Source organism: Varanus komodoensis, unplaced genomic scaffold, assembly GCF_004798865.1.
Source record: "Varanus komodoensis strain SLA01 unplaced genomic scaffold, ASM479886v1 scaffold3, whole genome shotgun sequence".
In the NCBI taxonomy this organism is placed as follows: domain Eukaryota; kingdom Metazoa; phylum Chordata; class Lepidosauria; order Squamata; family Varanidae; genus Varanus; species Varanus komodoensis.
Window position 1 is genome coordinate 390,564 of NW_025335761.1, and position 26,539 is coordinate 417,102.

At 41.6% G+C, this 26,539-nt stretch overlaps 1 protein-coding gene across 8 annotated transcripts in view; it reads right to left on the reverse strand.

Moving 5' to 3' along the window:
- NAV2 (neuron navigator 2) overlaps nt 1-26,539 on the reverse strand; it is a 332,059-nt gene that overhangs the window by 193,805 nt on the left and 111,715 nt on the right. For 4 of the 8 annotated variants that reach the window (XM_044436703.1, XM_044436702.1, XM_044436706.1 and 1 more), the window contains exons 4-7: nt 15,432-15,504; nt 10,470-10,758; nt 9,066-9,134; nt 1,423-1,580 (exon numbers count right to left, since the gene is read on the reverse strand). In XM_044436703.1, coding sequence (XP_044292638.1) covers nt 1,423-1,580; nt 9,066-9,134; nt 10,470-10,758; nt 15,432-15,504 — 589 coding nt within the window. Of the gene's footprint in view, nt 1-1,422; nt 1,581-9,065; nt 9,135-10,469; nt 10,759-10,864; nt 12,318-15,431; nt 15,505-26,539 lie in introns of those variants that run through there. The other 4 variants (XM_044436705.1, XM_044436704.1, XM_044436707.1 and 1 more) reach the window with 2 other exon arrangements.

The window sequence follows — 26,539 nt, forward strand, 5'->3', positions numbered from 1 at the left end:
TTTATCATAGGAAAACAGTGGGGATGCCTCCACAAATTACATTTTTCTGTTCCCGCTAATCAAAAATATGTTTATTCCTGTCAGTTTATTTGCAGCTCCCCACTCCTTGGGACTGATGCTGCCTTCCCAACAACAAAGCAAAATTACATGGATGCCAAGGCAACAGGACTTTGTTTGTGTGCATGTACATATACTGATGGGAAAGGTTAGAGAACAACAGGAGGATCTGCTTCAATTCTGCTGAACCAGGAATATGTATATACAACATGGCTGCAGCCAGGTGGTTTCAAAGAGCAAATGCTATGGCCATACCATTGAAGGCTTCATTTATCTTTTTCTTTAGCAAAGCAGAACAATGGAACAAAACAGGGTTTGGAGATGCAGCAAGGCTATGTGGGGGAAGAATTCCTTTGTAGCCCTCCTTGGATGTCATCTATAAATTATTCCCTTCCCTCTCCTTTGACCACAGGCACTAGATATTAACCCCGAACACATCTAACTCATCCCTAATGGCCGTCTGTTCTGTCAAAACCACTTCAGGAGACAGTGATATGAAGCAGAAAAGCAGTGGAGGGAGGTGTTGAAGGAATGCTTAATTCTCTTCCCAGCCAGCACTGTTCTGCTTCAACTGCTCCCAAAGCTGCTTTCCCTCATGGATCTCCCAACAAGTGCAAACATTTGTTTGGAACTCATTGGAGAGACTTGTGGGAGGGAAGTGGGTGATTTGGATGATCTTCCAGAATGGATCACAAGCAGAAGGAACAAAGAGAGTGCATTGTTCCAAAGCGCCTACAAAGCAGATGACATGTTCTAAATAAGAACAGGAGAACTGAGGAGAATCCTTGCCAATCTCCGATACAGTTGATCAGGCTCTAAACATGCAGCCAAACCCACCCATTGACTTCCTCCAATGGGGATTTATTGAGGGTCAAATATTCCTGGTTATTTAAGACAATCCTTCTCAGACCTCCAAGAATTTGTGGAGTCCCAGCTGTTCTCTCCCACCACATGCAATGAATATAAAAATATCAGTGTCAAATATGTGCATGTTCAGTCCAAGTTCACATCTAAAATTTTATGTGTAGCATATTTTGAGTCATCTCTTTATTTATGGAAATCTATGGACACTTTCTAAGTAGGAAATAAATGAAACCAGAATATCATCTGAACTCTGCAGGATACAGGAAAACATACAAAGGATTAAGCATTTAAAAAAAAAAAAAACCTCCCTGTGATTTCTAGAGATTCCTCAGACTAAAAACTGTTTTATGGAAGGACTTACGGATACAGTTTAGCCAAAGTTAAGCACATTAAGGGATATGCCACTATATTTAGAGTATTTATTAAGGAAGGAAGGAACGGTGGACGGACAGACAGGGAACAGTGTATGAAGCACAATAATAAATGTTTGAATTCACTTACCTTTCTCATTGCTGTTTGATGGAAGGGTTGGTGGGCTTGTGGGCTTGGATTTATCATAGTTGTTAAAGCTCTGGCTGCGCCGGTTGTTGGCACTAACTGGACCACGAGTTTTTGCTTCGCTGCCTGCAGCTGAAACCCTCGTGGTAGGACCTGGAAGTCTGTTTTCAAAAGAAATAAGCAAACAAATTGTTCCTCCAAGCACTTGCACAGATTCAGATTAAATTCACGTCAAATAGGATGAGGGTGTACCTCCCATAAAAGACAGTTGTCCCAGTATAGAACCCCATCTTTGTTCTTGTGATCATATGTGGTTCGAGAGCAAGGACTTTCCATGGAGAATGCAGCTCTCTTTGGGAAAAGATTATGCATGTGGAATGGCTCACTCCACTGCAGTGAACGAATGCTTTTTCTTATGTATTGAGGTTTCCCCATCATTGAGGAATGGCTTAATTGGGGAGTTCATTCATTCAGCAAATGACTGATAGGTAACCCAGAGCTGAGAAGCTGTCAGGACATTTTGGAAGGCATTCATTTATAGGGTTACCTTAAGCTGGAGATGACTTGACAGCCAGTAACAAGAACCCAGAATGACTAGGGATCAGAAACATCAGGGTCTGAACCCTTGGCTAACTGTGAATAGTGGAACATTGTGTTGTAAGGAACCCCATTAGATTCAGGTGTCTGTCCAATGAACTCCAGACATTCCCTGTCTAACTGATTGCAGCTTCCTTGGAAGGTCCAGCCTCTACACATTACAATACCTGGTCTGACCAGAGATATTGTGTCTATTTCTTTAGCACTGAGATGCAAATAAAAATTTGTGCCTCCAAACTGATTGTTACTGAGGTTCCATCTCCTACTTATGAAAATAAAGTGTTAAAAACTGAAGCTGCTAACCTCTGGTACAGCCTTTCTAGAATTTTTCCTGTATGAGCCCATCCTAGAAGTCATGTTAATCTTTCAACACAGTAGCTTGGCTACAGGGTCCTTGTTGCTAGTGCCTTTATCTGAAGTAGCAACCTATTTATGTCTATGTTCTCAGGAATTAAATTAGTTTGCTGTATTTTTACTTGATTAATACAGAATTCAAAGTGCTTGAAGTAAACCATAAAACCACTAGGCTAAAACCAACTGCAGCATTTTTGGAATATAATTGCCTGCTGACAGAATTCCCATCTGATCAGCAATATTACAAACCTTTGTTATTCCAAGGGTACCTTTAAGGTTGGGGAAAAAGAGAGTTAACAATGCTTTCTTCCCAACAAATAGAGTAACCAGGGAAAAAGGCAGGAGGGAAAGTGGGAGAAGAGCACATAAGTCTTCACAGAAGCATGCACATGCTTTCAACCTTTAGTGGTGGCAAGTTTGACTACATCTCAATATATTTAGATAGCCATTACCATCAGCAACTAAAACAGTATTAAAAGGAGCTTGCTCTTTTGCTTCCCTAAAGACAAACCCTTCTGTTCTCACATGCTTGTGAAAGGGCACCTTGGAAATGACAAGAGCAACACCAAAACATTGCATCATCACCAGCACACACACATAGCTCTTGACACTGAAGCATCCCAAATAAAGCCTTTAAAGAAACAATGAGGGAGGACCCAGGAAGGAAGATAAGGAACACAAATAGCACTCTTTCACGCTACTCATGCTTTTGTGAAAGACCTGACACTAGCACGGCAAGAACCTGCATGCAGAACTCATGCTGGCTGAAAAGGAAAAGCGCTTGCAGTGCATGGGCTGAAACTGCCTTACACAGACAGTCATGGCACAATCACTCTAGTGTTACCTATTCCACTGTGACCTCTGGACTACTTTAAGGTACCAACCTATAACTATTTCTGATTTAAAGTATGGAATTGATATAAAGTGATTCTCTACTATGAAAACTCAGATATGGATGGACTCGGAAGGATGGATGGATTACATGCTGGTAGATTAATAGAAATAAGTTATTAAGGGAATGTTCAAGCTTTTCAGTCTATGCAAAAGAAAATCCAGCATTTGATTTAGTTTAATGGAAACTGTAAAAGGGAGGGTCCACTTATAAAATGGCCTAAAATATTTTAATTAATACTGAAGAACTGAAATGTCAATGAAAATATATCAATATGGTTCACATATGCTTTGCTAATTTAAAGATTATGAAACATCATCATTCAGTTTGTTCAAAATTATCGCCCAAAGAATCCATCATTCAATGCTTCACAGAGGAAAAACCATTCAAAGTAATAAAAAAGTGTTGTTTTTACTATGTGCAAAAACAGAAGTATGAGCAAGGCTTTTTAATATTTCTTCTCAGATTCTGGGAATACTGAAGCATGATCAAATTGAAAATTTCTGACTTTCTAGACAGTTGTTCTTTTGAAGGAAATGACTGGTGGAGATTAGAGCAAACGGACAATGAGGCAAGCAACTCAACAACAACATTTAACACTTAGAAGTGATGCCTAAATTTGGTGGTCATGGGTGTTGTATGATTTCCAGTTCAGAGGTTCCAGCCCCTCACCCCTTTCTATTGCCTAATATTTGGTAGGATGTGATGTTGGTGGTGACTAAAGGGCAAAACTGAAAGCTGGAAAAGTGCAAGTGATTAGAATGAGAATCGGTGGTAGGCCAAGGAAAAGCAACAATCCAAACAGAGGAAACTACTTTCCCAAAAGATTGTGCAAAAGCATGGCTGTTTTTTTCTGGAAATCCTTTTGGTGGGTTGTTTTCAAATTGAATTAATTAACAGTTCTGTCATAGATTCATAGAATAATAGGGTCAGAAGGCCATCAGGTCCAACCCCTTGGTGATACAGGACAACAAGCTTCACCATCCCACTCTGATGACCGTTCAGTTTTGCCTTGGATGTCTAGTGTGGGAGAGCCCATGACCTCTCGACAACTGGTTCCACTGTCATATTGCTCTGACAGTGAGGAAGTTTTTCCTGGTGTACATCCCAAACCTGGTACGCCACAGTTCAAGTTTGCTGTTCCATGTCCTACTCTCAGGGATAAATGAAAAGAGGTTTTTCCATCCTGTCTGTAACAGTCCTTGAAGTACGTGTGGCGTTCTGTCATATCCCCTCATAGTCTTCTCAAAGTTGAACAAACCCAGCTCTCTCAGCCTCTCATCACAGGGCTTCATTTTCAGACCCTGGATCATCTTTGCTGCCCTCCTTTCTAGTTTTTCGGCATCTTTTTAAACCTGGGTGCCCTGAACTGAACACATTATTTCAGGTGAGGTATGACTAGGAAAGAGGAACTAGTACAGTGGTACCCCAGCTCACAAACGCCTCAGTTCATGACCAAATCGGGTCACGAACAAAAATGTAAGAAAATCAGGTCGCAAACTCCACATTGGGTGACGATCGCAATCGTGCCCTTCTTCCGCCACAAACGTGCAGGTGATCACACCCGACTCCCCACCTGCACGCCCGCGATTGTGCAATCTTTCTTGTTGTCACTTTGTTTCAAATTTTTGTGATTAAAATTAGTTACAGAACAGATTAACCTTATTTATATTGAACCTTATGGGGAAATTTGACTTGGCTCACGACCAACTTGTCTCAACCAATTTGGGTCACCAGAGTCATGGGACGGATTACGTTTGTGAGCCAAGGTACCACTGTACCTCTCTTGCTGGGGCAGCGACACTTCCATTTATGCATCCCAAAACAGTGTTTGCCCTTTTCGCGGCTGTCAGCCATGCACATTCTCAACTGAGAGCCTCTATATTCCTTCTACTAGGGAGAAAAGCAGTTTGGGGAGGGGGTAAATTTGATCAGGAAAAAAGACTACATGGATAGTTGAGTGCACACAGCTCCAGTGGCTTCAATCAAATTGGTATCTATCACAAAATTTTGAAACATAAACACACATAAAAGACAAAATCAACTTAAAACAATGAAACCACAAAAGCAATTGCAATTGAATCAGCTCAGAAGCATAGTAGTGGTACATGATAAAATGCAGTGTTAAAAATTAAGTTAAAAAATTAAACTGTTAAAATGCTGGGAGAATAAAAAGGTCTTCACCTGGCACTAAAAAGAATACAAAGTAGGTGGCAGTCACACCTCTTTGAGGAGCTGGTGTATCACAACCAAAGAGGCCCTCCTCCTGGTAGGTATCCACCTTATTTCCTTTGGAAGGGGCTCCAGATAATGAACCCTGAAGAGATGGGATGAGGTGTTTCTTCAGAGAACCTGGCACCAGGCTGTTTAGGGCTTTGAATGTTAGCATTAGCACCCTGAATCCAGCCTGGTCTTCAACTGGCCGCCACTGCACCTGGAAGAGGACTGGTATAATATGTACTCATAAGCCAGTCCCCATCAGCAGTCTTGATGCCTTATCTTGGATCAGCTGACGTTTCTGGACTGTTTTCAAAGGCTAACCACTTACAGTGCATTATAGAGGTTCCCAGAGTACGGAACTAGGCTCTGTCTGTCCAACTAGGGTCATAGTTCGTATATCAGCTTAAGCTGATAAAAGGTGCTCCATGCCACTGAGTCCACTTATGCCTCAAGTGACACAGGAACACCCACAAACTAGGAACCTGGTTCTTTAAGGGGGAATGCAACCTGATCCAAAACAAGTTGAATATTGCCCAACTGGACAGATGAGCCATGCACTAACAGCACTTGTGTCTTATCTGGATTGAGTCTCAGTTTGTTGGCCTTCATCCAGTCCATTACCATGCTCAGGCACTGATTCAGACTACCACTGGGTTTGATGGAAAAAAGAGGTACAGCTGAGTTCCATCTGCATATTGATAGTGCCTCAGCCCATACCTCTGGAAAACCTCCCCCAGTGGTTTCATGTAGATGTTAAATAGCACAGGATAGGATAAAATGGAACCCTGTGGTACACGTGGCATAACTGCCATGGGACAGAGCAATCATCTCCCAGTACCACCTTCTGGAATTGACCAGTCTGTCAGGAGCAGAACCACTGTAATGCAGTGCCTCCCAATCCTAGCTCAGCTGGCCTATCCAGAAGGATACCAAGGCTGATGGCACTGAAAGCCACGGAGAATTCCAGGAGAATCACCGGGTTGCACTCCCCGTCTTTCTCCCATCAAAGGTCATCCCACAGGGCAACCAAGGCAGTCAGGCTTAAAACCTGATTGAAATGGATCTGGATAACCCATTTCATTCAAAAGTGCCTGGAGTGTTCAGCCACCACACACTCAAGCACCTTGCTAAAGGAAAGGGATGCTGGCCACTGTCCTAAAGTTGTGCACATCCTCTGGGTCCAGGTTAGGCTTTTTCAGGAGTGGCTTAATTACAGCCTCTTGCTGGCACCATTCCCTCTCCCAGGGAGGCATTTGCAACCTCCTAAACCCAAGTACAAAACCTTTCATTAATGGTTGCAATAAGCCACAAGGGACAGGTGTTTTTGTTCAGTTTAGCACTAGAACTGAGCACAAAGTTGATATACAGAGGCAAGTATAGGTGAGATAATCTAAATATGGTCTTTTCTTTTACTGATTATTACATTAATATTCTGCCTTTTTTCCTCTGGCAAGGAACCTAACATGACTTACATGGCCCTCTTCCTCTTCATCTTATACTCATAGCAACCCTGTGAAATAGGTTAGGCTTTGGTTAGTGACCAAAATCACCCAGTTAATTTCATGGCCAAGTGGGGCCTAAACCTCCAGTTTTATGCTCTAACCACTAAGCAACATTTTTTTTCATTATTTGGATCATTTTTAAAAACTGCACTTTTATGTTTTATTTGTATTATTGTTATTATTTTGTATCACTGGAGTCTTCAACTGTGAGGGTTAAAACCTGAATTTGGTCAAACACTGTAATCAGTACAGGACACAGAAAATAAGGAAGCTTGAGATGAAGTCTTATGAAAACTTATTCTTTGTACCAAAGAAAGAATGACATTCCTGGAACTAATAATCTGAATTACAACATTAAACAAGTGCATTATGTTTGTGCACAAAGAGTGTAAAGAGTGGTAGCTTATATAATATAGAGCTATCAGGCACTTCTAATTACATGTGAAAAGTAAATTTCATCATAAGAAAATCTATGATAAATACTGCAAGTATCAATAAAGATTGGAGCAGCATTTTGAAATGATGTGTTAAGATGATTGCAGGAGTCAGGATTCATGTCCACCTGTGACTTAGAGGAGAATAAATGAACTGAAACACTTATTATTCATTTTCAGGCAGATTAGATGTTTCCCATTACAGGACATGAAGGAATCTAGAACAGGGCTGTATTCCATCATCTGACATCATAGACATACTAACTACTCTTTATTGCCTTTAAAGAAATTTGTTTTCCTTTAGAAGCAACAGAAATAAATTGTAATTAGAAAGGAAGTTAAAGCAAGGGCAAGGAAGAGTCTTCAAATGCTTCATTCATTTTGTAAAAATGAACTATTAGTTGGCATTATAATGCATGCAAGCCTCCTCCGTGTATTCTGCACAGAGATCACTCTGTGGTTACCAGGAACAGGCCATACAGCTGGACATCCATCTCTTAGCGTGGACATCCAAGTGCCATGATCCAGGATTCCAGTTCCAAATCCTCAGCAAAAGACCTCTTGGCTCTAGAAAACTTTCTAGAACCAGATTTCCTGCATCAGGAGGACACATTTCCCTTCTCCAATTCTGAGAACTCCCGTTCTAAAGCTGCAAATTTCTCCATGCTTCGAAACTGAGGCTGGCCCCTTTAAGAGAGAAGGCCTCATGCAGTGTGGGAGAAGCCAGCAGATTCTAGGAATCTGAAGTCTTATTCAGGTCTGGATCTGCCAGTTGCTGAAGTAACAGACACATTCTGTGTGCCTGGCTTAGAGCCCCATGAGAGTTCCCTGTAAGGTGCTATCCACTCCTTCATTTATCTGACTGGTGTTTGACATAGGCTTTCTCTGACTTTACTCTGGACAGTCACTCATGGTGACCATTCCGAAACTGAACTCTTGCTGTGCCTGAGGATGCCTATTTGAATGGAATTCCAGTTTGTTGATTAAGTTCCTCAGAATCTGACTGCATCAAGTACCCTCAGCTGGACTAACCTTGATACTCAGCAGGGTCTGCAGCCTAAAATGGTTCACTGAACTGATGAGACCTATGCAGGAGCACTCCTCATATGCAGACGTTCACATCACAAGAACTCCTGTTTATAGGAGGGTCTTCATTGTGGAAACCTTCATGCACTCAACTTCTCTCACATAGGTTTTGTTGGTTCAGAGGTTCATATTTAAGTGAGGTCCATGTCAGCAGAATGGCCAGTGTTGGAAGTGGGGCTCGCAGAGTGTCTTGCTCAGGGTTAATCCCACAATGCTGTGTTATACAATTCATACATGAAGGAGACTATGATGTTACCAGTACGAATGATTCTAAATCTCATCCTAGGCCACCTCTAACTTAACAACAAGGTAGTAATATTGGTTATAATTGTGGAAAGGGATAGGTACAGACGAAAGTGCTTTAAGATACACTGAAGCCACAGAGTAGCTGAGCTATATATGTAATAAAATATCATTGACTACAGTTGCTCTGCTTTGGTTATTCTTAAATGTTTGGTTTGAAACCAAGTAAGCATTGGTAAGGTAAGGCCTAAAACATGCAAACTGGGATTCTGGCAAGGAGGGTTATCCATGCTTTGCATTAGAGGAAGAAATGCTAACCTAGAAGTCTTTTTCTGACCAAGAGTGAATCGGATGATTTTGCTTTGAGATGAGTCCCTGGGTGATGCACTGCACAACAAGAAAGAAAAAAGCGGAAGATGGGAGTGAGTAAAGAAGAAACATTCACACACTATCCCACTGAGCTGACGAGTTTTTGGAAAGGCATTCATCCAGATGGTTCAGAAGAGAAAATAATCCCTCACCCCAACAAAATACTCATTAATTTATGACTGTCAAAGTAGTAGTAAGAAAGGCACAACACCCAAGGAAATTTATTTCAGGCAAATACAAAATGGTTCTTATGAAATTGCGTGGTCAAATGTATGTTCTGTCTACATGAACATTTCCAAATTTGTAAATTTTCTAGAGTTGTACATTCTGATATTCACCACATCCAAAAACTTATTTTTGGTGATTCTCCTGCTGACATGAGAAGCCAAACACATTTCCTTCCATTGATTTTTGTTGTTGCAGTAAATACCAGATCTCACCACATGAGGGTGCATTTCAATGAATGCTTCATCATACAGAAGTAAAGAAAGTATTGCCTTGGAGTACTTCCCATGAACAAAATGCAAAATGCAATACAGAATTCAGACTTTAAATTGTGCAATTATAGCTCAATAATCATGATCCCCACATTTAAAATGTATATGAAAACATGTTTATCTTTCTGGTTAAGTACTGTCAAAACCAATCAAGATCAATCAATCAAAAATACTGTGTCTGTCCTCTGACCCACCCTTCCCAGTAAAGCCAACACCACTTTAGTGGGAGGAAATGGCAACAATATGTAGACAAAGGCTTAAAGTGTTTTCCCAGCACTGCTGTCCTGACCAATCTGCCTTCTGCCCCTGTAGATGTTTTTAAGGTTTAAAGATGATTTGGGGTGATTCCATTATGAATCCCCCAAATGAAATGTCGTTTGGGCATGAAAATATGCTGGTATAAAAGCCTAAGTTTATTACATATTTCTGGAAGTCCTTGTACTCATATTCATAGCAGGAATCCCAGGCACATGTGGTAAACACACACACAGGGTGTTCCTTTCCACATAAACCAGCTGATGAGGCTGCACAAGTGGAGCCCAGTTGGTAAAACAGCAATTGTATGATTAGCTGTTCAGAAGGAGAAATGGTGGGCAGAATTTACTTCCTCTGCTTCTAGTCCACTGCCCGACAGCTGATCAGCAGTTTTTCTAACTCCTATTTCTCCGCTGCTTAATTTTGTTCCACCTTCAGCTGACTACTGCTATGACTTTCACATTGATTGCCAGGGTGGGTCAGAAACGCCTCTGGGCGGGTCATATTTGCTAGTTTTCCAGATGCAAAGACTTCCAAGTCAGATGATATCTTGGCATTTAAAACAGAAAAAAATAACCGCTTAGAGAAGACCACCACTCACCTGGACTGCATTTCTGGTTGTGCTTTTAACTGGAGATGAGGCAGTGGCTGGGGTTGCTGGCACTGAGTCTGGGGAGAAGCTGGCACCGGTTGCTGCTGTCCCTGCAGCTGCAGTTCTTGCAGCCCAACCTGGCACTGGGATGGAGAGCCTGCTTGCTGGGGTGATGTAGGTGGTTGCTGGGATGGGAGGTGCTGTGAATGCTGCTTGGGGGGCTGCTGCTGCTGCTGCTTGTACCGTGACAGGCTGAAGAAAAGACCTAGGATGGCCTTTAAATTCCCATTCCTGATTTCTGCAAGGCAAGTTTAATGTATCTTTAATATCAGTAACCAGGGCACTTTATCCATCCAGCTGAATTGTGCATTTGAGCTTTAACACTGTTCATAATACTGACAGACTTTCTGCAGACCTAACTGCGATCATGCTTGGTTAAAACTGGGCATCATCTATTAAGTAAATTAGTTATTTATCCCCTGCAGAAACAAGGCACTGAGGAAGCTTTCTGGGTGGGGAGAGGTAATTCCAAGCCATTCTAGCCACACAAATGCATATTTACCCTTAGAAGAAAGGATACACACACATGATTCACTGTATACAAGGATTAGTGAGCTGGCATGATCAACAATGAACTACAAGTTCCCACCTGGATGGGGAAGAGGACTGCTAGGGTGAGGAGAAACCTGCTTCCCATTTCTAGGATCCTTCAGAAGATACAGGATGAGGTCACATGTGGATTTCCAAGTGTGTTAACTCCAGGATCAGGGCATATACAAATGAACAAATTTATGGATGAATAAGGGATTAAAGATAATCAGTACTGGTGAAGGAACACAGAGTACCACACATGAATGTCTTGCCTTTGGTTGAGAGAAGATCTCTATTTCTATCTTTTTGCATTTTTGACAAGGAAAGTAGTGCCAGCTAGCCTGAGTACCACCATAGCCCTGTCAGATGAAGCAGTCTTATGCAGGATTCTCCCTTACACTGAGAAGTTTTTTGCTCAACATGGCCACCAAATGTTCTGCTGGAAAACAGCAAAGCTTGCATGATTATGGGCTGCAAGGGTGAAGCTGGCCAGCAGAGTCCCACAGCACCCACATGTGTGCCTTCAATAGGTATGGAGGTTCTACAGATCCCCCAAATATATTGTGCCTAGAATTATGCATAAAATCTTGGCATTGCCCATACCAAAGGAAGAATGGAATTCAAAGTGGAGATCATATGAATTACAGAGCAAAATGAATGTGGTCAAGTGCAAATTAAAGTCTACCACCACAAATGCTTGGAAGGCATTACAGATAAATTGGTGCTCTAAAAATTAAGCCTAGGACCCATAAAAGGAATAGTAAAATATCACTGGACTTTTTGCCAGCTTTGGTACTTTAAAACTCAGCAATAAACTATGTTTCAAATACAGATGTATTTCTTGTTCTGTTATCTCAGGAGATGGACTGAGGTAATCCACCTGGCACTTTGCCACTGGACTTTGCACACTGCGGGCATATCAACCTCTTTGTACTCTGCCGACTAGTAGAGTCTGAATTACTTCCTCTTGCTGCTGCCTTGCATGTCTGTTTAAATATATATGCACAAGGTTTCAACAGCATGAATGTAGAACGCAGCCATTTCCATTTTGGCCACAAAAAGGATATTTTTTTAAAAAGCTGAAAACAAAATAGTGCCAGATGTTCTGGTTTTTAAGGCAAAGAGGGTTTCTTTTTTCAATCTTTGGAAACTTCCATGCTGTGAGGTTTCTGTTGTCCTGGTCGCCTCCATTTCCTTTACTCCTGTTTTATTTAATTAATCTGTTTTTTTTCTCAGAGATGCAAACCACTCAAATCTCAACTGGAAGCAAGGGAAGCCACACAAAAAGCTAGCTGAGAAGCTCTGTACTAAACTAGAGGGAAGAGGGGTGGTTGTGGGGGGGGGGGGAGACTTTCAAGGAATATAATTGTATGTGAAAATGTTCCTTCTCTATTCAAAAATCCCAGACAGGATTTTCATGCCATTTCCAATCAGTTCCCAAAACAACGCTTTTCAACAGAGCTACTCAGCCAAGAGTCATCTAGCTCTGATGTTGCAAAGACATGTGTGAATCAACCCTTAATTGGAAGTGTTCTCTCAACCTTACAAGAGTGAGTCCTTACATCCTGTTGGAAGAAAAAGAGAAAACGACTTCTTATATTTCTAGGCGCTCTTGTTTTGATTCAAGAATCATATTCTCTATAACTTTGTTTGCCACTTAGTGCTCTTATTTCAGACATAAATATAATCAGCTCAAAACATAGTATAATTATCCCATTGGCATAAGAAGCAGGGATTCCCCAGCACTCGGTATCTCAGTGCTTGGAGCCAGGGAATTTCATTCGCTGGCAATCAGAATTCTACTACTGAAAAAGAAAATCTTTCCTGTCTCAGCTGAGAGGGATTTGTTGAGCCGTTGAGCTTCCTTTTAAGCATGCTGGCAACCGACATGTACCAATGTGCTCTCAAGTTCACTCTAATACAAGGGAAGGACTGCCGTTGTAGGGACGGAGCCTGTTTCTTCCAAATTACAGCATTCCATGCTAGAGAGCTCATACTCTGAATGTGAGCATGAAGAAGAGGAGGAGGGGTTGGAATGCATTGCTGAAATGTCAAGGTTAACAAACTACGAGATTAGCAAAGCGGCTGGTGAGACTCAGGCTGCCTCTGGTTTGGGGGAGACATGATAGAGGGAGGTGGGTCAGAGGGAGAGGGGTGGGAGCTTCTCAGCCCAGGGTTCCTCATCCAGTCAGTCAAGCAGAGCACTTGACTGTGAAACTGGCTGAGGGTGGAACTAGCCCTTTCTGAGGAAAAGGGAGGAGGCTGATTCAGTTTGGGATCAACTTTTGACATGCGCAAGAGCTAACTTAACTACTTTTCCATTACTCACTCTGCATTGCAGAGTCAGCCCTGACTGGCAAGCCAAAGTCAATGAAAGTCTTTTAGAAGCCTTTCACCTGGATCTGCTGGAAGGAGAAAACAGGATGGAGGTGCTCCTGACAACAGCTTTGCCCGTTAAGGTAACAGCTACCTTCTGCCCAAGCAAAACTGCATAGTCTTCAGGAGAGGCAAGCTGACACAACCTGCCTTACAAACAAATGACCAAGAAGAAAACAGAGTGTCTCTCACCTGTGTTGGCAAATGCAGCCACTCAGAGAACAGTGAGAGGAGGTACTGGGTGGAACACTCAGCAGCTGATCTGACTGCCATTTACTGAGGTGGCTTGCACCTGTTCCGTCTTGCAAACATGCAAGTGAAAGTAAAAGATGAACTCGGAAGTGAGATGGGAAGACACATACTTGGCAGTGCTGCACCAATCAACTCTCATCTCCTATGTACACAACAGCTCTGATGAAAACAAGTGTTTCCTTACTGACCTGATACAAAGGGCGAATCCATGTGTACAATGCAACTGTATTATCAGGATTGACCACAATGCCTGATAGGAGCCAGATGGTTTGATTTAATTAAGAAAGTAAAAACAAAAGCAAGAAAGCATCACATCTTATACCAAATGCACTGTGCCCACTGTGCATGAAAGAGCCCATTCAAATATTTAAGGACTGGGTGCCGGGGTAATCTATCATGTGATCTGTATGAGTAAATTCACTGCAAAGCACAATTTATTTTCTGGATTTAGTTTAGCTGAGTTAATACAAAGAGTAGATGATTCTGTCACAGCCAAATGGAATCACCCTTACACGGTAGCAGTTATTTATATTAATTATTAGGTGAGACAGACACAGGCCTATAGTGGGCTTCAAAGTGTCCAAAAGCAGGGGGGAAATTTCCTTCTAACAACCAGAAGGAAGGCTGGAAGGAAACATGGAAGGGTAACACTTCCTTGGACTAAAAAGGGCTAGTTTAACCATAGAAGAAAGAAAAGGAAAGGCAGGAGAACAAAGAAAGAACAGGTGTAAATTTTTAAGCACAGAAATGAAATGGGAGGGGGGGAGAGTATCTGCTTTATAGTACACTGATTAATAAGCATTCTTATAACACTTAATGACTTAAAACATTCAAATTTAGTAACCGTGTACACAGAAAGAACATTATGAGGTTTTGCTGAACACCATTTCCTTGGGCAGTCAGAATAAGGTCTACCAGTCATCCTGCCTCCTAAGCCAAAAGCAGAGAAAGTCCATTGCTGGTTTGCTTGTCATATTCAGCCCTGTCATCAAGTTGTGCTCTTTTAGGGTCTCTATATATAGCCTCTGGTGTCTTGGCAGAAATGTTATTTTGCAGTCTGGTTGTCTCCTCCTTTCTTTTTTCCAGTCTTCCATCATCACACCTTGGCCTGTAACAAATCTCTTACCTTCACATCCTCTTCCCTCTTTGCAATCATACCCTAAAATATCCTGATAAATGGGTCTAAGCATGGTTTCTGGCAGAAAAGCATGAATCACATTTAATAATCAAAGATTATTAATCCCTGGGTGATATTTATGTGTCCAGCTTCACTGCTATTAGCCATCCAAATGTCTCCTGTATCCTCAAATTTACCATCCTCTGTGTCTTGCTGTGTATCCCTTATGCATGGAACTGCTTCAGAACACCTTCCTGCTGCTTCCTCTATTTTGTCTTTCAAATTATTTCACAAAGCCCACCTTTGAGGCCTAACAGGACTCATTAATCTTAATCCCTAACTAAAACTAAGCTATGTCACAGTAACTGGATTAATATTTTTTCTCTCCTCCTTCTGCTTGTCCTGTGGTGAATTTTAGATTTTACATTCCTTATGGCAGGGGCTTCTTATTGTTACTATAGAAAACATGATGCACATTGATAATTAATTATGATGATGATGATGAAGAAAGGGGTAACCATCAGATATCATACATACTTCTAGTTACATTAATGCTATTGTGATTTTCACTGCATGCTTTCAACCCAAAGCAAAAACATCACAAATACCAAATCCTCCTATGAAAGTGGACTCACCTTCTGCAGACAGTCCCTGTATGTTGATTCCTTTGGCAGCCAAAAAACTCAGGCACGCATCTATGTTTTCAATCTGAAAGAAAAATAAAAAAATGCATTGTAATAATATTTTGGATTCATTCTACTATACATGTGAAATTGATTTTTGATTATTTAGAAGCTCATGTTGAAAAATTCCTTGTACAATCCATTATTGTACAAGTGGGACTTTATTTTCTATTCTGTCTGCTGGACTCCCTGTATCCAGCACTCTGGAGCAGCTTGGGAAGGCCATTTGGTGAGTGGTTGCACATGTTCAATACCTCCCTTTAGCCTAATGCACCTAATTCATGTTGTTATTCTTTATTACAGAATATTTTGTTTATTTTATCACTTTTTCCAAAGAGCTCCACCAACATGACATCTCCTGAGCAATACGTAGTTCACTGCAAACCTATGCACGGAGTAGCTACCATGTAATAGTAAGACAATCAGGAAGGACACATTCTTACATGGTTCTAGCAAAAACCATATGAAAAACTGTGTGGGAAGGTTTTCCATGTGGTTTGTGTGTTCTTAACTGCAACAGTAAACCTCTTTTTCTGCATGGATTTCACAGCGTCAATGTGCTTATAGGGGACATCACTCATACAACAAGGCTGTCATGCTGCTAAAGATAGCCTGAAGTGCCTGGAAATGCTCACTTGTGGCACAGGTCAGGTCAGTGAGGCTCAATGAAGGAAGAGCATGAACCTGTCTTAATCTGGAAACAAGCTTTTCTTGTTTTGGCTTGCAGGGTCACTTTTGGAAGTGTGAAAGCCTTGTTGCTTAAGTGGTGGATCGCATGAACACAACAGAACCACCAGAGCCAGAGTTGCCCCATTGGATACTGCCCCATCACATGCTTGCCAGAAGTACATAGGATTTCCCACACAATTACAGGTCACTTGTGTTCTCAGATGTACCATACCATCAGTCAAACAGACCCTAAGTATAACTCCCAATACCTCTTGTCACAGTCTGATGAAAATAAACAGGGACACCGTATTTGTTTGATGTGATAGAAGTTTTCCATTTACTCTTACTTGGGACAGCTGGCAGAAATTTCCAGCCCAAGAGACAGTAGAATTCAAGAAAGGAAATTAGAAACCTCAACAGGAATCCAGATCATGTTTACTCACATAATTCTCTAGATGTTATGAATAGCAGCTGATTACGGATGATGACTGCTGTTTTTCATGCTGAGCCTCTATTACATCTAAGATGAGTGGAACTGGAATATTTATGAAGTGGGCTATGGAGAATTGCAAAGTTTCTTCATGATAAGTAGAGATGGGGAGGATTATCTCCAGTCATTTATCCACAGTGAAGCAGCAGAAATATGGGCATTTGTTAATTTGCTCAGAACGTCATTGTGTGCTAACTCTCCCTGTCCACCCTCCCCATAATATAGTATGAAAGGTTTTTTCTTTTTCCTCTTATGGAAATACACACTAGTTTGAGGTTCAGTTACCACCAAGAATTGACACTGGAGATCAGAATATTGCTTTTGATGACTAAATGAAGGAAATTCACCCCTTTCCCTCAAATCTCTGGATTTGCCAATTTCTATTGCATAGTTTGCATATGGAACAAAGTGAAATTGTGGAATCCAGAGATGATAAGGTGGACTGTGCCACCTAACAAACTGACTTACTTTGAAATAAAGGTCCACCCACAAATCTGATTGCTGATCTTCAGGTTGAAATTGTATCATCCATTCTACCCCATCAGAATTCTGCCACCAACCTCTCATTTCATTTTGCTCTATGCATAAATTAGGCCTCTATTATGGAAAATGAAGTGAGGTGATAAAATTCTGGACTTCATCACTTTGAAGTGGAAGTAGGTGTCAGTGCCTTTAAAAGTCTTCCATATAAAATGTTCCTTCTATGATTTGGATTAAATTATTTACTTATTTATTACCATATTTTATTATATGGCCACTACACAGTCTGAAGTGGTACAATACAGTATTCCCCTGACACAATCTACCTACAGTGTAAATTGGCTTTCTTTTGTATTTCATTGATATGAAATAAAAAAACCTATTTCTGGCTTCAATGGGAAAGAGTTTCTTCCAATAATTACAGTCAACTAAAAACACTCCTATCCTCAAACAGTTCAGCATTCACTCTACAATTTATGCATACATACTGTAGAGAGGGGGCACAGCTCTTGCATATTATAATCGCCCTTTGAGATCTGCGGGAGAGTCCCTTCTCCGGGAACCCTCCATGAAAGAAATTAGGAGAGTAAGTACTCGGGGGAGGGCTTTCTCTGCGGTGGCACCCAACCTATGGAATTCACTCCCCAAAGAGGTCCGCCTGGCTCCGTCGTTACTGGTTTTTCGGTGCCAGGTAAAGACCTTTTTATTTAAACATCATTTTAATTGTTAAAACATATGAACTGGCCAGGGCAACTTCTTCTTCCTTCTCTTTTCTCCTCCTATATTCTTTATTTACTTATTTTATACTGATAATTTTAATTTTATATTATTATGTTTGTAACTCAGTGTATTTTTTTGTATTTTTGTATTTAATGGTAATTTATTATGTTCTATTGTATTTCAATGTATATTATTGTGTTGTAAGCCACCCCAAGGCTTCGGCAAGGGGCGGCATAGAAATGTTATAATCATCATCATCATCATCATCATCATCATCATCATCATCATCATCATCTGCTTAGATGGCTGAGGAGGGGGAAGACAGGCAGAGGTGGGCAGATGACTGGGTGCTTTCAAGGGTAACTAGAGAAGCTTCTCAGGCTGACTGTGAGAACCAGCCTGCCTTGGAACAGGAGGGAGACGTTTCAGAGCTGGAGAAGAAGTGAGAGAAGATGTTCCTTGACTGTCAGAAGACAACAGGCAAAATGAGCAGACCAGTTATGAAGTGCCCTGGTGTTTCCACCAAGTAGCTCTCAAGGAGCAGGAATTACCCTGAGGGTAGAGCAAGAAGCTTTTCTTGAAAGGGAGGGAAGGAAGGGAAGCTTCGGTTTGGATTCAGTTCTTTATGAGAGGAGGCGCTTCTCCTGCAACGCAAGAAAAATGCTGCTTTGATTTATAGTGTTCCGCAATCTGTTAAACTTTAGTAAAAGGACTGTGCTTCTAATTCTCATCTGAGTCTGCTACAAAGAAGGGAGAGACCTGCTCATGACAAACACACATATACTTCAGTTTGACTACATAAGGCTTGATGTTTTACAACATACAAGGGAAATGGCAAAATAGTGTCATGTAATATATGCTCTGTAAAACTATATTTGGTCAGATATTGTTTAATAGCAAAACCAGCCTTGTCAAAAAAGAGCTCACAATGTAGACTTAGAACAGCAGCCAGTAAAGGTCTACACTGGGAAAAGTTTAAGTAGTAAAATCTTTCTAGCTTAGTAAGCATGTCTGGCAAATGTCTCTAATCATAGCACAAAAAAGATTTGTGCAGCCCCTCCTTGGAGATCAGCTACATCACTTCTAAAGTTAAGTTATGGGCACTCAATCTGCTCTGTCATCTCACTTATGAATGTTAAACATGCAGAAAGTGAAGACACTGTGCAGGAAAAATGCATGTGCAGAACACGACATACTTCCAAAATACCTGACATAATTGAAGCTATCTATAGGAAGTTCTGAAGGACAGGTGTTCAGCAGCATGCCCCAGTTCTTGTGAGACATCCTATGCTGGGATGGAGGGATTGCAGTCCTCTGTGAAGCATGAAGAGGCAACAGATGCCACCTTCGCAGAAGCCTCCTGCATCCTGCAATTGCCCATGCAATTGATAAAACAGTCACCTCTTCTTCCCTTCAAACATTCAGAACATGAGCTAATAGGTTACAGACTTCCAGAAAGAGATGTGGAATCGCCTGGTATTAGAGCTATCCTCTCCAGCATGGCACTTTAGTGTACAGCTCTGATGGGTACTCTGTTCACTTTGATCAGGAGTAAAACAAAACTCTTGAAGAATATTTTCATGCATTTAATCTGCTCAGCCAGTTAGCACATAACAAGGCAATCAGTCATTTATTCATGGTTTAATAGCACAAACCCTTACAGAGGACTCAGTGGCTTTCCAGGCTGATAAAAACGTCAGATCAGAGAGAATATAATCTGACTCCTGTGGGGAAAGGGGGAGATTCAGTCCGCCATAGATGAAACCATTATATATGTGGTTTCAATCCAGCAAGAGGATGCATACTGTAGAGATAGGCTCACTGCAGACTGTTCAGATAGGTTTGCCTGATTCTGAGGTGGCGGCAGAGGAGCAGGTGAAGTAGTTGACTGATGCAAGGTTACCTGGTGAAGTTTCTCTGATAGAGCATGAGAAGCTGCCTGCTTTGGAAAGGGCAGAAAGGTTTTTGGGGTGGGACAGGGAGCAGAGGCAGGAAAAACTCCTTGACCTGGTCAGGCAGTGGTAGGAGAAGTGACCTGCCAAATTCCAAGGCCCTGGAGTTCCTGCCCCTTGAGAGTGGAGGCAGATCCTTACTGAAAGGGAGGGGCAGAGGGAAAGTTTCAATTTGGATTCAGCTCTGTACATGAAGATCCTTAACCCACAACTCTAAAAGAAGACTTCTTTATCCTGTTCTATAAATGGGCAAGTTTCAATAAAGAACTATGCTACTAAAGTTTTGTTTTGAGTTTTCTTAAAGAGAGGGAAAGAGGGAGGTGACCTGCACACAACAGGCACCACTGCAAGGATTCATAAAAGTACAGTCCAATCCAGAATGGGATTCATAAATGGATAACAGCTTAAAGAATATATTTTCTCCATTGAAGAAAAAGCATTTATGTTTTTAAAGCATGGGTGCAAGAAAATGCAGAAATATATGCAAGACTTGTAAAATTATAAATAATATAATTAATTGAATCTGGAAACCAAAATGAAACCTAGAAATTCACCAATGTAATATACTACTGCTAATTTTCCACTGAAAATATGTCTTAAATTTCAATTAAAAATACCAACAGCCAAAGCTGTATTAAAAGATAATTGATGTTACTGGAACTCTTAGGATTAATTTTAGCAGTCCTTTAGAAAAATTCATGAGAGCCATTGTTCCATGTAATTCTGTTTTTGTATCTATCTTACTGATAGACCCTGAAAGCTGGTTACTGACTATCATTACCACATTCCTTCCAGGAAACCTGTTTTGGTTCATAACATTTGACTAGAGCATCCTAAATATTTTACAAATCACAAAAGGACAGGACATCACTGAATGTTTGCTCTGTATCTTAGAAACAGGAAAAATACCATCTGTTGTGGCAGTTGTCATGGTATCATTTTCCTAGAAATACCTAACTCAACAACTTCATGTAAATTATCCACGTGGGAATGGGGGGCAGGAGGAGAGAAAAGAAAATGCAATTGCTGCCAGAAGAAAAAACACAGCACTTAATGTGCAACAATGGAAATGCAAAGAATATGAAACAGAATTGTTGGCATCACAGTAGCATAAAGGTAAATTTGATTAACGCATTTGAAAACCTGTGTGCAATTTCAGTGGCTATTTAAAGCAGAGAATACGACTTAGTTGCACTAAAATTAAAATAAAAACATACTTTTGTACCCCAGAGGCCTGAGCAGATAAATATGTAACAAATGTTTTAAGCTGGACACACACGCTTCATTCAGTCAGGGCTGTACAGAGAAAATGCCATTACGTCCATTTCCTTGCAAATGCCATGTAGTAGTGAGGTTCAAGCAAGGCGTACTTGGTGATTTGACCTCAAGAAAAGGAAAAGTTCTTAACAACTGTATCCACCTGAATTTGCTGAAAACTGCACAGTTGGTTTTAGTGCTCTTATTTAATTAGGAATAATTCACAATTGTGCATCTATAAGCCTTAAAAAGGGGGCAGGGGTCATCCAAAGTGACAATACATAGACTCCTTGTAGTAGCAAGATTAGAGCTGGTTTATTAGTAATGTGGCTAATTTAACATTACTTAACATTTATATGGACTTTTTGTTGTGTTGAAAGAGCTTCATACATATTAAGAGAAGTGATATAACTTTTTAACACAATCACACCTTCATGAGGAGGGGGTGTGGTTTGGAGGAAGCAGGTGAAGGGTAGGCAAGATCAGAAAGGCAAACCCAACTTTCAAGCTCTGTGGATTCCCTAAACTCTTACCAAGCCTACTTATGAACAGTTAGGGACCCTCAAAAAGCAAAATCCATACCTGCATAACTTGCACACATGTGGTTTATACCAACATGGAAACCATGCACAAATCTAACTGAACTCGCATAGGTCAGAGGGAAGTAGCTCCAACATCACGTTACATCTGTTCACTGTGAAATCATTGTGTGGATGGCGCTTATAAGACGGAAGAATAGGCATTTTTCTGAGGCCTGCAGTGACCTCATGGTTGAAGCAAGACTGGAAGTGCGGAGTTCCCTCATCACTCTCTCTGCCACTGACCTACCTCAGTTCATTATGTGACTGTGGGTGAGATCCATGACTTACAGCTTCATGTGCTATGTGCTTTTGAAGGAATGCAGATGTGCCAATGAATCCTATAGGTACACAGGTGGGGGCGGGGGGAGCTGTAATATGCAAATCAGTCCTTGGCTGGGGAAACCTATACATAAACCTTTCACTGTTTACAATTAAGTTAGTGACATATCTAAGGTTTCCATCCAAGCCAAGCCAGCACATGATCCAAAACAAACACAAGAATGTTTGTTCATTTTCCAGAAGGAGATTCTGTTTTCTTTTATTCTCTGAACAAATCTGGCAGCCAGTTCTTATTTTCATTTGCTCTGTTCCTCCTCCTGCTTCTGAGGACACCTTCATAGCAATTAAGGACTTTTTGCTACACACAAGCAGAAGCTTGTAGAGGTAGTCAAAGGGTGGTGAGAATCAGCATGTCACCTTGAATGTTGACACAGTGCACTAATGTTTTATATTGTACAACTATGGAGATGAAGAAATATAAGCAGAGGAAAACAGTTAAAGATAACAGGCTACAACATAGATGTGTCAACTGCAGGTGTTATTTTAACATGTCCTAATAGTCACTGGCCTAGAAGAATATTGGTAATTTTCATCTTTTCAAGATCCAATCCTTATTTGCATGAGTTCATTCCCTGATATGACCCAGAGGCTGAAAGGGACTATTATTATTGCATTTTTCAAAGCAAATTCAAACAAATCTGTTTGAGTGAATCCAGTGTGGGATATTTTCCTGTATAATCCCCAGAGAAAAGAATGGGTATTGTACAAGACCATTATTTTCTTTCACAGATGACAGTTATTTCAGAAGACATTTCCATTGCACTGAGGCCTTTGTGTTCAAAGCCAACCACCGAATGCCAGCACAAACAGAAGGATCGTATGATCTATTCATATAACCACTTCAGCATGTAGTGGCTTGGTGCAGGAAGTTGACTTCTGCAATATGGATTAAGCATTGCACATATGCCTGTACAGTATGTGACTGGTCTCCTATGCACAGTGTCCAGAGTCTTGTCCCTTCGTATCTGTATTAAGTGATGTACAGATTCTTGCTGAGATACCAGAAATGACATACATCATGGCAATGTTCGTATGTCACGAGAAAAGCACAGCTAAAAGGCAAGTAGGAGCAGAGTATTCGGAAGTTCCCTGTCTCTGATCTGCCCTGTCTTCTCTGAGATCAGGAACAATTAATCTCATGACACATTGCTTTCAGTCCATATATATAACCAAATTAGCCCAGGTAGGTTGACCTTGGCATACTATTGATCAATTCACAATTTGACTAGATTATAACACAAGCCGAAATCCTGTCTCTGTGCATGCCAAAACAGTCATACTACCACACCTGCCTCTGGTGCTTGAATAGGTACCACCATATCTTCTAAAGGGTTTACAAACCCTTTACCTTCTTCCTAAAATGTTCTCAGAATTAGAAGTTACTGAATCTCCATGGAAGGAACAGTTCAGAAGTGTGGAACAGCTACTGACAACCATTCTTATCCATCCCTAGTAGAATTATTTTGGTTTATTTTCTGTTTAAAAGCTCCTCCCTGTATGTAAAAAGTAGCAATTGTTCTTCTGTCCACACATTGCTGGCCACACTTGGCTGTCCGTTAGAATTCTCCACCATCTGTTTAAATTGAGAAATTGTTTAGAAGTATGTTTAAATGGAGTAATAAAAATCACAGTTTCCATGAAAATGAGAATAACCTCTAATATAAAAATGTGAGTTGACCACAGTGGTACCTTGGCTCACGAATGCCTTGGTTCACAAACAAATCAGGTCACGAACAAAAAATTCATTAAAATTTTGATGTGGGTCGTGAACTCTGCATTGGGTGGCGACCAAGATCGCAGCCATCTCCCCCCACCCCCGAGTGGGCAGATGGCTGCAATTGCAGTTGCTTTCGTGCAGGGAAGACGTGCGCGATTACGGGCGCACTCCTGCAGGAAAGACGGGTGCAATTTCAGCCATTCTCCCTCCCCCACCGTCTCAACCAGCACGATCACAGCCATCTGCCCACCCCACCCCCGAGTGGGGAGATGGCCACAATCGTGCTGGGGGCAGGGGGGAGATGGCTGAGATTGTGCCCATCTCTCCCTCCCCCAGCATGCCATTTGCACCCGTCTCTTATTCCCGCAGTGCGCCCGCAATCACGCCCATCTCTTCCCCCCACCCCCCCACGATGACGGGCACGTGCTGGGATGACAAGTGCGATTTCGGTCACCCTTGTGCTTGGGGTGGGGGGAGATGGCCACAATCTTTGTTGTTGTCACTTGCTTCACATTTTTCTGATATAAAAAATGGTTACAGAACGGATTAACCTTATTTATACTGAACCTTATGCGGAAATTTAACTTGGCTCACGACCAATTTGGATCACGACCAGAGCCCTGGAACGGATTAACGGATCAAGCCAAGGTACCACTGAATATCGATAATAGAATAATCACTATTATTTTACAAGCTAAGATTTAGGAAGGTCTGGCTGGACATGCTGGAAACTCTCAGCTCAGACCTGTTAGCAGGACAGGGAAATCCTAAGCATGTTCTTCTCATTCCCATCTGTCCTCCTTTTGCTACAAGGGCTGGCTGGGCCAGCTGCCTCATGAGGCAGGATGAGCCCCTCTTCTCAGGCAATGCAGCAGAGAGAGCGGCACATGGCCCCCCTCTGTCTCTTGCTCATTTTGCGCTGCTGCTCGCCTCTGTGGCTGCTTCCCTGCCTGCTGCGATGCAGTGTCACTGCTTCTGCTGCGGTGGCATTTGCTGCAGCCAGAAAGCGCCTGCCCCACACCTCAGGTTTCACTTTGAGGAAACTGCCGCTCCTCAAAGCAAGACCTTCTGGGAAACCGACCGGGAAGAGCACCTGCAGTGCCACCACTCTGCTGCAGCACAGGCAAATACAATTTAAATTACTGTAGAAAAGTATTTCCCACCAGCACAATAAGGCTGTGGCAGTGCTGAGGCAGCCTGGCTCACAGTGCTAGTGCTGATGCTAGAAGAGATGGTCCAGGAAGCCTGGATGGTCCTACACTGCTGCCACTAATGGTGTTGGGATTGCGAGTGGCTGTTGTTCTTGGTGTGCGCTCCTTGGGCACACTGAAATGGCCACTGAGTCTGAGGATGACGTGGAGAGGGCTGGAAAAATGGGCCCCCAAACTCTGAGATAAGGGAAGTGGGGTACCTTCCTCACTTATCTCTTCCCAAGTGCTCAGAGTCTCTGAGAATAACCAAAATGTACAGCTGTTGGGTGGGGCATAGGAGAGGAGCTCTGAGACAAATGAAGCCAGCAGGACTCTTGATCCCATGATGCAGCATTGGGAGAAGACAGCTAGCCAGGTAGGAGGTTGGCGTACAGAGAAAAGGTGTGCTCACTTCCGAATGGGTCTTCTCAAAGGGCTCGAACCAAGACACACTCAAAAGGAGGGTTTCCAGAAATAGTTGTTTAGATTGGGTTCAAAGGACCACTCTGTGCATGCTGAGAGACACATTTTGTGGTGATTAAATTTATTGGGCATGCTTTGGTAAATAAGGAGCTTTTTGCAAAAGAAAGCTCTTTGTCTTGAATGTGCAAATAGAGGAAAACCCAGCTCATGACAAATGCGGCACCAATTTTTTTTAAAGGACTAGTAAGAGCGGAGAGAGAGGTCCAATTGTCCCAGGCAAAGCCAGGTTCTGTACCTATCGTGGTGGTCCAGGTTTGATTTGCCTAATCCACACTATCTATTTCTACCATTATTTTGCTAGCTGTACAACTGGCAAACTCAGCTTTTATTTTCATCTACATTAGAAAGAACAAATATGAAGACATATTCAGCCGTACAGAAGAAAAGAGAAAAGAAATTGTCTCTTTAGATTTTGACAAGGGAAGGCATATAGAATTATGGAACCTGAAAAGAAATGCAAAATAGGAAGCTAAATGAGGTAGTAACACAGGAACTCCACTATAACAGGTCCCACCATAGTTCATTTAGCCCAGTATCATTTACTTTGATTGGCAGTTCCTCTACTTGGCAGAGGTATTTCCTATCATTCCTAAGCAGACTCATTCGACTGACTGAACCTTGTGAATGCCAAAATGTGCTCTGCCTCTGAGCTATGGTGGCAAATCTGCTTCTTAATTATCCCAGGAAGCCACAGCCAATCAGGACTCATCACATGAATCCCAAATGCATGGAAGTACATCTTTTTGTCTAGTACAGAAATCATGAATGGAACCCGTAAACCTGAAGTGTCACATCATGTATGAAGCAGCTCAGATTTAGTAAGGCACCCAGAATGTTTCATGTGCAGAGAAATCCTACGCTCATCATTCTACCGTGATTCAGTGGGGATCAGTCCAAGGTAAGTGTGCGTATGATGGCAGACCTGTTTAAAATTTTGAATGTTTTGCATTAAATTAGGAAGGCAAAAAGGACATTAATTTCATTAATTAATTTCATTAATTCTGCAGGACAGCCTTAAACCCCTAACAGAGCTACAGCCAACCCTTCTATACTAGGCATTTACACATGATAAATGTTCACCAAGGCATTAGATGCTAACAGCAGTTTAATAGCAAAAGAGAGCAACAAAATGTTAACCACCCTTTCCAAAACCTTTGGAGCAAGCAAAACAAAAGCATATTA